We start from the raw sequence: 12,437 nt of genomic DNA on the forward strand, positions 1-12,437 counted from the left end.
GTGCGGTGTAACCAGGGCTATGGGATCTATACAAAAAAATCCTCCAACTCCTCAGGTTATAATTCCAACGACACATATTATGGGCTGGATTCACTAAACTGTGATAACTCAAATATTAAACCTTATCAAAGATGTCACACCTTATCAGAGTTGTCACACCTTAGAGTAGCATAGCAAGCACTACGAACTTATGCCTGCTAATTGGCAGCAGCACTTGTCCTGCCGTGAGCCCCTGCGGGTTCGTAGCGCTCGCTATGCTACTCTAATAAGGTGTGTAACTTTGATAAGGTGTGATATTTGAGTTATCACGGTTTAGTGAATTAAAGCCCTGTGTGTGTACCCGGCATCAGGGTAATAACTCAACCGATGGTGCGCAATACATTAGACAGGTGAAGCTCCGCCCCCTCCCTCAGGAAGACAGTCACTAACGTTTTTTTTTCAGGGACTTCCAAAGCTCTGACCACCCCCACCTGCGTTGGGGGTGGTCAGAGCTTTGGAAGACCCTGAAAGAAATACCACAGGGGCGTTGCTGAAGAGGGTGGTGGAGTTCCTGACATTAATTACGGGCGAGTTGTAGATTATTAAGTACTCATAAGCGGGCAGCACGGTGGCGTAGTGGTTAGCGCTGCAGTGCTGAATCCCAGGTTCTAATTCCAGCCAGAGCACTTTCTGCACAGAGTTTGTATGTCCTCCCTGTGTCAGTGTGGGTTTCCTCCGGATACTCCGGTTTCCTCCCACATCACAAAAACATACAGATAAGTTAAATGACTCCCCCCTCTAAGATACATACACTACACAATACATGCATAGACATATGATTATGGCAGGGACTAGATTGTGAGCCCGTGAGGGACCGCTAAGCGACAAGATAATCTACTGTATACAACACTGCTGAAGATGTCGGCGATATATAAATAAGGAATAATAATAATAATAAATATTATAGTTAAAGCATTTTGGAAAAGCATTGCCTGGTGGCTCTTTTTACTGAGAAGTTTGTGTTTTGAGGTTGCTGGGTATAGCCAACCCTGCAGAAGTAACTGCAGCTGCAGACGCACAGATGACACAAGTTACACAACTTCTGGGAAGAGAGAAGTCCTGTTTCTATCCTCAGGAAGAACATGTGACCTGGGCATGCTTTCTGTATCACACAATCAGCTGTGCACAAGTGCTGACTGCCATGAGACCAGCACTAGCCGACGGCTACCCCCAGGGCAGATACAGGCATACAGCACCTCGGTGGGAACTCATAGATGAATCTAAAGCACAAATAATATTTACATATGGCCGTTAACGGTAATTAAAAAAAAAAAAAAAAAACACAAGTATTCCCGGAAAATGCTGTCTAGATGAACATAAAAGTGTGGAGTTCAGAAGTGGAATCCATTTTCAGCAGCATTCTGGTTAACAGCCAAGTACCTCAAGTCAGGTCTTAAAGGACAACTGAAGCCAGAGTGATTTGGAGGCTGCCATTTTTATTTTATAATACCAGTTACCTGGCTGTCTTGTTGACCCTCTGACTCTAAAACTATTAGCCATAGCCCCTAAACAAGCATGCAGCATATCAGGTGTCTGATATTATTGTCAGATCTGACAAGATTAGCTGCATGCTTGTGTCTGGTGCGATTCAGACACTACTGCAGCCAAATAGACCAGCAGGGCTGCCAGGCAACTGGTATAGTTTAAAAGGAAATAAATATGGCAACCTCCATATTCTTCTCACTTCAGTTGTCCTTTAAAGTGTACCCAAGCCATAAAAAAACAAAGTAAATATCTGCTTAAAGAAAATCTGTAACGACAAAAAGTTCCCCTGGGGGGTAGTCACCTTTGGGAGGGGAAGCCCCTGGATCCTATCGAGGCTTCCCCAATCCTCCTGTGTCCCACAACGGTCTCGCTATGCCCCTCCGAATGGCGGGGATGTAAATATTTACCTTCCCGGCCCCAGCGCAGGCGCAGTATTGGCTCTCCGCTCGGAGATAGTCGGAAATAGCCGATCGCTGTTGGGTCGCTCTAATGTGCAGGCGCAAGTCTCCTGCAGCTGCGTAGTAGAGCGGACCCGACAGAGATCGTCTATTTCTGCCGTGCTGAGAGCCGCAACAGCGCCCCCGCTGGAGCCAGGGAAGGTAAATACATGTAGCTTGACAGGCTTGCAGAGCCAGGATTACCAGAGACTTAGGGGGGCCAGCGCTGGATTGCCTGCAGCTACAGGGGAGGGGGAAGCCTCATTGGGACCCTGAGGCGTCCCCCTACCGAGGTGAAGTACCCCCCAGGGGTACTTAATTTTGTTACAGGTTCTCTTTAAGAAGAGGGAAACCTCTGGATCCTGTATAGAGGCCTCCCATGCCGTCCTCTAGTCCCCCGTCGCGGAGCGTGGACCCCCAGAAGATTAGCGACAAGGGCTTGTCAGGTCACATTGAGCCATGCTGCTCTTCAGGCACTGGTGTAGCTGTAGCGTGCATGAGTAGCTCCGTGTCACTGCGCAGGTGAGCCCGCACCCATGCCAGAGGAGGAGCGTGGCCCTGATGTCAAGGGGGTCCCGGGCAGCGGCAGAGGACAGCGAGGGAGGGCTCTACAAGATACAGAGGCTTTCTGGAGCCACAAGGGGACAACACAATCAGCTATCTTCCACAGCGCAATTAGAAAAAAAATTAAATATAGAAATTCAGGTATCTGCAATGTGTGCCAGATACCTCTCTGATCAGATTCCAATCAGACAGGGATCTATCTTTTGGGCACGTTAGGTTGCAATCGGTTAATATATGGCCACCTTAACCACCCTGGCGTTCCATTAAAAATCGCCAGGGTGGCGACGCAGCAGTTTTTTTTAAATCATGTAGCTAGCCTAGCGCTAGCTACATGATAGCCGCTGAGCAGCGGCATCCCCCCTCCCCTTCCGATCTCCTCCAGCGATCAGCGCAAACAGGAAATCCCGTTCAGAACTGGATTTCCAGTTTGGCTTCCCCCGTCGCCATGGCGACGATCAGGATGACATCATCCACGTCATGGCGTCCTGATCCACCCCATAGCACAGCCTGGTGGTGATTGGCCAGGCTGCGCAAGGGGTCTCGGGGGGGGGGGCTGTAACACGGCGGGTAGCGGCGCATTGGCGGCAAGCAGCGATGATAGATTACAACACGCAGCTAGCAAAGTGCTAGCTGCATGTTTAAAAAAAAAAAAATAATAATTCAAAATCGGCCCACCAGGGCCTGAGCAATCCACCGCGGCGGTCATGGACGAGCTGAGCTCGTCCATACCGCTAAGGTGGTTAAAGGATATCAGAGGTGAAAATGAACTGATGAGGAAAAAAAAAAAATGTATCTATCCTCATTCTCCTAAAAAATTTTTTTTTTTTTTTTTTTTTAGATATCCCACAGTTTTATTTTATATTTAAATCTAGTTTTTAAGTGTTTACTGTTTCATTGTCTCTGCTCAATGACACCTTCATTGAAGTATGCCAGAGCTCAAATCTATGACTTATTGACACTTTTTATCTCTTTTCTGCTCTCAGAAGCCATTTACTGACAGGAAAGTGTTTTATAGCTGTAGTTACTTATCAGTGAGGGTTATACTGTAGTCTGACCTAGTCAGACCCAGTCCCGACCCGGGCAGAAACTGTCACTTGCATACCTGATTTTTAACTCTTTCAGGCAGAGAAAGAAAAAAAGGAACACAGCCTAGTTATTTGTGTGCTAGGCACTGTACATACACATGTCTATCTCATCATGTCACATGTCACCTCGGTTGTCCTTTAAAGTAAACCAGAGATCTGAAAAGAAGGCGATTTGATAGTCACCCACAGCTTCCTCCAGCAGCATAAACATGTCCCTCGCCATCCTCTGCCGTTCAGCTGCGATCAGCCCCGATAACTGGCTCAGTCGGGTTCAGTCTGGGTCTTCTGAGCGTGTGAGGAACTCCCGCGTATGCGCAGTAAGCCCAGATTGACGCGAAGGACCAGAGACCGCTGGTACAGAAACAGCGGAGTCCCGAAGGAATACCAACGAATCGCCGCACATACCCGTCACACGTCGGGATCCTGGGACACCCACTCTGCCGTATCTATGGCGGCAGAGTCATGTGAGCCAGTCAGGTGCCGCATTCATTGGCTCCTGACCGTGTCTATCAATGTAAGCCAATGGGAGCGGCTCCTGACCGGCTCACATGACTCTGCCTTCATAGAGACATACAGAGCCAGTGAGCTACGGCGTCAGACGGTGGGGATTAAGCGGCGGGATTGGCAGGAGAAACGGGAAAGGCAGATGCGCGCAGCAGTGCGCTAATTGAAATCTATGCCCTGCCAGTCAGGTGGCCACCAAAACAGGGCATAGATTTCAATTAGCTTGTTCCTTAAGTAGTTAAAGAGAATCTGTATTGTTAAAATCGCACAAAAGTAAACATACCAGTGCGTTAGGGGACATCTCCTATTACCCTCTGTCACAATTTCGCCGCTCCTCGCCGCATTAAAAGTGGTTAAAAACAGTTTTAAAAAGTTTGTTTATAAACAAACAAAATGGCCACCAAAACAGGAAGTAGGTTTATGTACAGTATGTCCACACATAGAAAATACATTCATACACAAGCAGGCTGTATACAGCATTCCTTTTGAATCTCAAGAGATCATTTGTGTGTTTCTTTCCCCCTGCAGCTATCTTCCACTGAAGTGTCAGGCTTTTTCTTCCTGCAGAGTGCAGACAGCTCTGCCTGTATGTAATTCCTCAGTATGTGAAAGCCCAGCCTGCTCAGAGGAGGATTTATCCAGCTTGTAAAAGATAATAGAGCAGAGAGAAGCTGCACTAATCTAAATTACACACAGCAGTGTGCAGAGAGGGGCCTGGAAGGGGGAGATGCATCACAGAACCACAACACTGAAGAACTTGGCAGCCTTCCAGACACAGGCTGACAAGTCTGACAAGAGAGAGATAAGTTGATTTATTACAGAGACAGTGATAGCAGTAAGTGCTGCAGTTAGCCAGAACACATTAGAATAGCTTTTGGAACTTGTAGGATGATAAAAAACAGGATGCAATTTTTGTTACGGAGTCTCTTTAAAGGACACCTGAAGGGAGAGGGATATTGAGGATGCCATATTATTTCCTTTTAAACAATACAAATTGCCCGGCAGCCCTGCTGATCTTTCACACACCTGAAACAAGCAGGCAGCTAACCCAGTCAAACACCTGATCTTCTGCATGCATGTTCAGGGTCTTAGAGGTAAAGGATCAGCAGGACAGTCAGACATTGTTTAAGAGGAAATAAATATAGCAGCCTCCATATCTCACTTGAGGTGTGCTTTCATCTCTAGAAGGAATATGTAAAGAGCCGAGGTTTCCAGACATAACCTTACATGCAGGAGAAGCTGTACAGCAACTGAATAACAAACAACTCCTTTCCTCACACCATGCTGAATATCTGCTGAATATCGGGACATGTCAGGGCCTGTACACACTGAAAATTGCCAAACACAATCGCAACGCGATCTTAAATTCAAATGTGTTGTCATTTTCAAATCACATGCTTGTGTTTGTGCGCTAGAGTCGCGTTTTTCAAAACATTTGCGATTGGCTAAAAGTCCTTCAACAGAGAATTGCAAGGTCTCCCAGGATTTGACCTATAAAAATAGGAAATGCAATCACATTGCGTTTTTGTTTGCAATTTTTCCAATGCAGTGCTCAAAAAGCGCTGCAGTCACCGTGATTGCAATTTTCTAAAATCGCACCGCTGTGTACAGTTCATCATGATTTTCATTATATTTAAAAAGGCTTTGCAATTGAAAAAAATGCAACGCAGCCAATGTGCACAGGTTCTCAAAGATTGATTAAAAGATTCTGCTAATTACACGGCCGCTACACATTTGTGTCAATAGTCAACAATAACCACAGGCCTCAGGTAGCCTCACATTTGTCTCATTACAGACTACAGGCATCATCATTAATCATCCACAGGACCGGCTTGTGAGGTCACTGCAGATAGACACGTGTAGCGGTCATGTGATGTCATACCCACAATGCAGATAACAGGACCAGTCTGCATTCCACACATAACAAGAAAACATGACTTCTGGGCCTTTGTTTACAAGCAGATGATGAAGAAATACTGCAGCATAAAAATAAATTGCAGCATCCTGGACTGGCTGGTATTTCTATAGCTTGTTGTCATATGATGTAGTTACCACACAAATCTGAAACAAGAAAGATATGGAAACTGACATAATGTATTTCCTTTTAAACAATCCGGATTGCCTGACTGCACTGAAAATTGGCATAACCCTCTGTGTCTTCTCAGTGACAGGAGGGGTACAGTATACATAGGAGAGGGAGGTTGTCTCAGTGACAGGAGGGGTACAGTATACACAGGAGAGGGAGGTTGTCTCCTCAGTGACAGGAGGGGTACAGTATACGCAGGAGAGGGAGGTTGTCTCCTCAGTGACAGGAGGGGTACAGTATACACAGGAGAGGGAGGTTGTCTCCTCAGTGACAGGAGGGGTAAAGTATGCGCAGGTGAGGGGGACGTCAGTGACAGGTGGGGCACAGTATACACAGGTGGGGGGTACAGTATACACAGGTGAGGGGGTCTCCTCAGTAACAGGAGGGGTACAGTATACACAGGTGAGGGGGTCTCCTCAGTGACAGGAGGGTACAGTATACACAGGTGAGGGGTCTCCTCAGTGACAGGAGGGGTACAGTATACACAGGTGAGGGGGGGGTCTCCCCAGTGACAGGAGGGGTACAGTATACACAGGTGAGGGGGTCTCCTCAGTGACAGGAGGGGTACAGTATACAGGTGAAGGGGGGTCTCCCCAGTGACAGGAGGGGTACAGTATACACAGGTGAGGGGGTCTCCTCAGTGACAGGAGGGGTACAGTATACACAGGTGCGGGGGGTCACCTCAGTGACAGGAGGGGTACAGAATACACAGGAGAGGGAGGTTGTCTCCTCAGTGACAGGAGGAGTACAGTATACACAGGTGAGGGGGGGTCTCCCCAGTGACAGGAGGGGTACAGTATACACAGGTGAGGGGGTCTCCTCAGTGACAGGAGGGGTACAGTATACACAGGTGCGGGGGGTCACCTCAGTGACAGGAGGGGTACAGTATAAACAGGTGAGGGGTTTTCCACAGTGACAGGAGGGGTACAGTATACAGGTGAAGGGGGGTCTCCCAAGTGACAGGAGGGGTACAGTATACACAGGTGAGGGGGTCTCCTCAGTGACAGGAGGGGTACAGTATACACAGGTGCGGGGGGTCACCTCAGTGACAGGAGGGGTACAGAATACACAGGAGAGGGAGGTTGTCTCCTCAGTGACAGGAGGGGTACAGTATACACAGGTGAGGGGGGTCTCCCCAGTGACAGGAAGAGTACAGTATACACAGGTGAGGGGGGTCTCCCCAGTGACAGGAGGGGTACAGTATACACAGGTGAGGGGGTCTCCCCAGTGACAGGAGGGGTACAGTATACACAGGTGAGGGGATCTCCCCAGTGACAGGAGGGGTACAGTATACACAGGTGAGGGAGTCTCCCCAGTGACAGGAGGGGTACAGTATACACAGGTGAGGGGGGTCTCCCCAGTGACAGGAGGGGTACAGTATACACAGGTGAGGGGGAGGGGGTCTCCCCAGTGACAGGAGGGATACAGTATACACAGGTGAGGGGATCTCCCCAGTGACAGGAGAGGTACAGTATACACGGGGGAGGGGGTCTCCCCAGTGACAGGAGGGGTACAGTATACACAGGTGAGGGGATCTCCCCAGTGACAGGAGGGGTACAGTATACACAGGTGAGGGGGGTCTCCCCAGTGACAGGAGGGGTACAGTATACACAGGTGAGGGGGAGGGGGTCTCCCCAGTGACAGGAGGGATACAGTATACACAGGTGAGGGGATCTCCCCAGTGACAGGAGAGGTACAGTATACACGGGGGAGGGGGTCTCCCCAGTGACAGGAGGGGTACAGTATACACAGGTGAGGGGATCTCCCCAGTGACAGGAGGGGTACAGTATACACAGGTGAGGGAGTCTCCCCAGTGACAGGAGGGGTACAGTATAAACAGGTGAGGGGGGTCACCTCAGTGACAGGAGGGGTACAGTATAAACAGGTGAGGGGTTTTCCACAGTGACAGGAGGGGTACAGTATACACAGGTGTGGGGGGTCACCTCAGTGACAGGAGGGGTACAGAATACACAGGAGAGGGAGGTTGTCTCCTCAGTGACAGGAGGGGTACAGTATACACAGGTGAGGGGGGTCTCCCCAGTGACAGGAAGAGTACAGTATACACAGGTGAGGGGGAGGGGGTCTCCCCAGTGACAGGAGGGGTACAGTATACACAGGTGAGGGGATCTCCCCAGTGACAGGAGGGGTACAGTATACACAGGTGAGGGAGTCTCCCCAGTGACAGGAGGGGTACAGTATAAACAGGTGAGGGGGGTCTCCCCAGTGACAGGAGGGGTACAGTATACACGGGGGAGGGGGTCTCCCCAGTGACAGGAGGGATACAGTATACACACGTGAGGGGATCTCCCCAGTGACAGGAGAGGTACAGTATACACAGGTGCAGGGGGTCACCTCAGTGACAGGAGGGGTACAGAATACACAGGAGAGGAAGGTTGTCTCCTCAGTGACAGGAGGGGTACAGTATACACAGGTGAGGGGGGGGTCTCCCCAGTGACAGGAAGAGTACAGTATACACAGGTGAGGGGGGTCTCCCCAGTGACAGGAGGGGTACAGTATACACAAGTGAGGGGATCTCCCCAGTGACAGGAGAGGTACAGTATACACAGGTGAGGGGGGGTCTCCCCAGTGACAGGAGGAGTACAGTATACACAGGTGAGGGGGTCCTCAGTGACAGGAGGGGTACAGTATACACAGGTGAGGGGGGTCTCAGTGACAGGAGGGGTACAGTATACACAGGTGTAGGGGGGGGGTCTCCTCAGTGACAAGAGGGGTACAGTATACACAGGTGAGGGGATCTCCCCAGTGACAGGAGAGGTACAGTATAAACAGGTGAGGGGGTCCTCAGTGACAGGAGGGGTACAGTATACACAGGTGAGGGGGGTCTCAGTGACAGGAGGGGTACAGTATACACAGGTGAGGGGGGGGGGGTCTCCTCAGTGACAGGAGGGGTACAGTATACACAGGTGAGGGGATCTCCCCAGTGACAGGAGAGGTACAGTATACACAGGTGAGGGGGGTCTCCCCAGTGACAGGAGGAGTACAGTATACACAGGTGAGGGGGTCCTCAGTGACAGGAGGGGTACAGTATACACAGGTGAGGGGGTCCTCAGTGACAGGAGGGGTACAGTATACACAGGTGAGGGGGTCTCCCCAGTGACAGGAGGGGTACAGTATACACAGGTTGAGGGGGTCTCCCCAGTGACAGGAGGGGTACAGTATACACAGGTGAGTGGGGGAGGGGGTCTCCTCAGTGACAGGAGGGGTACAGTATACACAGGTGAGGGGATCTCCCCAGTGACAGGAGGAGTACAGTATACACAGGTGAGTGGGGGGGTCTCCCCAGTGACAGCAGGTAGGGGGCGGGGCCGGGCGCTGAGTGGCAGGTGGTCTGGGCGAGGCCCCGCCCCGGGCAGGTATTGGAGGTCAGGCGGGGGGGTGGTCTCACCTTGTCATGCCGCGCCCGGCTGCGGGGTCTCCGCGCTCTCACCGCCTCAGCCATGCTGTGCGGGGTTGGCGGAGGGGCCACGGACGTCTCTCTGGAGGAGCCGAGCAAACACGGACATAATCCTAAGCGCTCACGTGACTGTCAGACGCCAGCCAATCACAGGCCGCGGAATGACGTCATCCCGGGTACGGGCGGCTGCAAGGGCCATTCACTACGGAGGCGCAGCGGGAGGTGGGGAGTTTGTGCGGTGTGTGAGGGAGATCACACCACTCTGAGCGTATTTATGGCTCTGCTGGTGACAGGAGCAGAGCTCAGGGCAGCAGGAGGGAGGAAGGAAGTTTTGACTGGTGACAGTGTGTACAGGCAGGTGGGAGGTAATGGTCAGTGGAGGGAGGGGTAGCCTGGTGACAGTGTGTACAGGCAGGTGGGAGGTAATGGTCAGTGGAGGGAGGGGTAGCCTGGTGACAGTATGTACAGGCAGGTGGTAGGTAATGGTCAGTGGAGGGAGGGGTAGCCTGGTGACAGTATGTACAGGCAGGTGGAAGGTAATGGTCAGTGGAGGGAGGGGTAGCCTGGTGACAGGACTGGTGACAGTGTGTACAGGCAGGTGGGAGGTAGTGGTCAGTGGAGGGAGGGGTAGCCTGGTGACAGTGTGTACAGGCAGGTGGGAGGTAATGGTCAGTGGAGGGAGGGGTAGCCTGGTGACAGGACTGGTGACAGTATGTACAGGCAGGTGGAAGGTAATGGTCAGTGGAGGGAGGGGTAGCCTGGTGACAGTGTGTACAGGCAGGTGAAAGGTAATGGTCAGTGGAGGAAGGGGTAGCCTGGTGACAGGACTGGTGACAGTGTGTACAGGCAGGTGGGAGGTAATGGTCAGTGGAGGAAGGGGTAGCCTGGTGACTGGACTGGTGACAGTGTGTACAGGTAGGTGGGAGGTAATGGTCAGTGGAGGGAGGGGTAGCCTGGTGACAGGACCGGTGACAGTGTGTACAGGCAGGTGGGAGGTAATGGTCTGTGGAGGAAGGGGTAGCCTGGTGACAGTGTGTACAGGCAGGTGGAAGGTAATGGTCAGTGGAGGGAGGGGTAGCCTGGTGACAGGACTGGTGACAGTGTGTACAGGCAGGTGGCAGGTAATGGTCAGTGGAGGAAGGGGTAGCCTGGTGACTGGACTGGTGACAGTGTGTACAGGTAGGTGGGAGGTAATGGTCAGTGGAGGGAGGGGTAGCCTGGTGACAGGACTGGTGACAGTGTGTACAGGCAGGTGGGAGGTAATGGTCAGTGGAGGGAGGGGTAGCCTGGTGACAGTGTGTACAGGCAGGTGGAAGGTAATGGTCAGTGTAGGGAGGGGTAGCCTGGTGACAGTATGTACAGGCAGGTGGGAGGTAATGGTCAGTGGAGGGAGGGGTAGCCTGGTGACAGGACCGGTGACAGTGTGTACAGGCAGGTGGGAGGTAATGGTCAGTGGAGGGAGGGGGACCTGGTGACAGTATGTACAGGCAGGTGGAAGGTAATGGTCAGTGGAGGGAGGGGTAGCCTGGTGACAGGACCGGTGACAGTGTGTACAGGCAGGTGGGAGGTAATGGTCAGTGGAGGGAGGGGTAGCCTGGTAACAGGACTGGTCACAGTATGTACAGGCAGGTGGGAGGTAATGGTCAGTGGAGGGAGGGGTAGCCTGGTGACAGGACTGGTGACAGTGTGTACAGGCAGGTGGAAGGTAATGGTCAGTGGAGGGAGGGATAGCCTGGTGACAGTGTGTACAGGCAGGTGGAAGGTAATGGTCAGTGGAGGGAGGGGTAGCCTGGTGACAGGACTGGTCACACTGTGTACAGACAGGTGGGAGGTAATGGTCAGTGGAGGGAGGGATAGCCTGGTGACAGGACTGGTGACAGTGTGTACAGGCAGGTGGGAGGTAATGGTCAGTGGAGGGAGGGATAGCCTGGTGACAGTATGTACAGGCAGGTGGGAGGTAATGGTCAGTGGAGGGAGGGGTAGCCTGGTGACAGGACTGGACACACTGTGTACAGACAGGTGGGAGGTAATGGTCAGTGGAGGGAGGGGTAGCCTGGTGACAGGACTGGTGACAGTGTGTACAGGCAGGTGGGAGGTAATGGTCAGTGGAAGGAGGGGTAGCCTGGTGACAGGACTGGTCACACTGTGTACAGACAGGTGGGAGGTAATGGTCAGTGGAGGGAGGGGTAGCCTAGTGACAGGACTGGTGACAGTATGTACAGGCAGGTGGAAGGTAATGGTCAGTGGAGGGAGGGGTAGCCTGGTGACAGGACTGGTGACAGTATGTACAGGCAGGTGGAAGGTAATGGTCAGTGGAGGGAGGGGTAGCCTGGTGACAGGACTGGTGACAGTATGTACAGGCAGGTGGAAGGTAATGGTCAGTGGAGGGAGGGGTAGCCTGGTGACAGGACCGGTGACAGTGTGTACAGGCAGGTGGCAGGTAATGGTCAGTGGAGGGAGGGGTAGACTGGTGACAGTGTGTACAGGCAGGTGGGAGGTAAAGGTCAGTGGAGGGAGGGGTAGCCTGGTGACAGTGTGTACAGGGAGGTGGGAGGTAATGGTCAGTGGAGGGAGGGGTAGCCTGGTGACAGTGTGTACAGGCAGGTGGTAGGTAATGGTCAGTGGAGGGAGGGTAGCCTGGTGACAGGACTGGTGACAGTGTGTACAGGCAGGTGGGAGGTAATGGTCAGTGGAGGGAGGGGGATTTGGTGACAGTATGTACAGGCAGGTGGAAGGTAATGGTCAGTGGAGGGAGGGGTAGCCTGGTGACAGTATGTACAGGCAGGTGGAAGGTAATGGTCAGTGGAGGGAGGGGTAGCCTG

General features: G+C 52.1%; 1 protein-coding gene across 1 annotated transcript in view; it reads right to left on the minus strand.

Annotated features, from left to right (window-relative positions):
- Positions 1–9,743, minus strand: part of EPG5 (ectopic P-granules 5 autophagy tethering factor) — a 160,672-nt gene extending 150,929 nt beyond the window's left edge. The window contains exon 1 of the mRNA XM_068252178.1: positions 9,607–9,743. Within this exon, the coding sequence (XP_068108279.1) occupies positions 9,607–9,660 (54 nt within the window). The 5' untranslated portion in view covers positions 9,661–9,743. The remainder of the gene's footprint in view (positions 1–9,606) is intronic.
- Positions 9,744–12,437: the final 2,694 nt, after the last annotated feature.

The sequence above is a fragment of the Hyperolius riggenbachi genome, chromosome 1, assembly GCF_040937935.1.
Source record: "Hyperolius riggenbachi isolate aHypRig1 chromosome 1, aHypRig1.pri, whole genome shotgun sequence".
NCBI lineage: Eukaryota > Metazoa > Chordata > Amphibia > Anura > Hyperoliidae > Hyperolius > Hyperolius riggenbachi.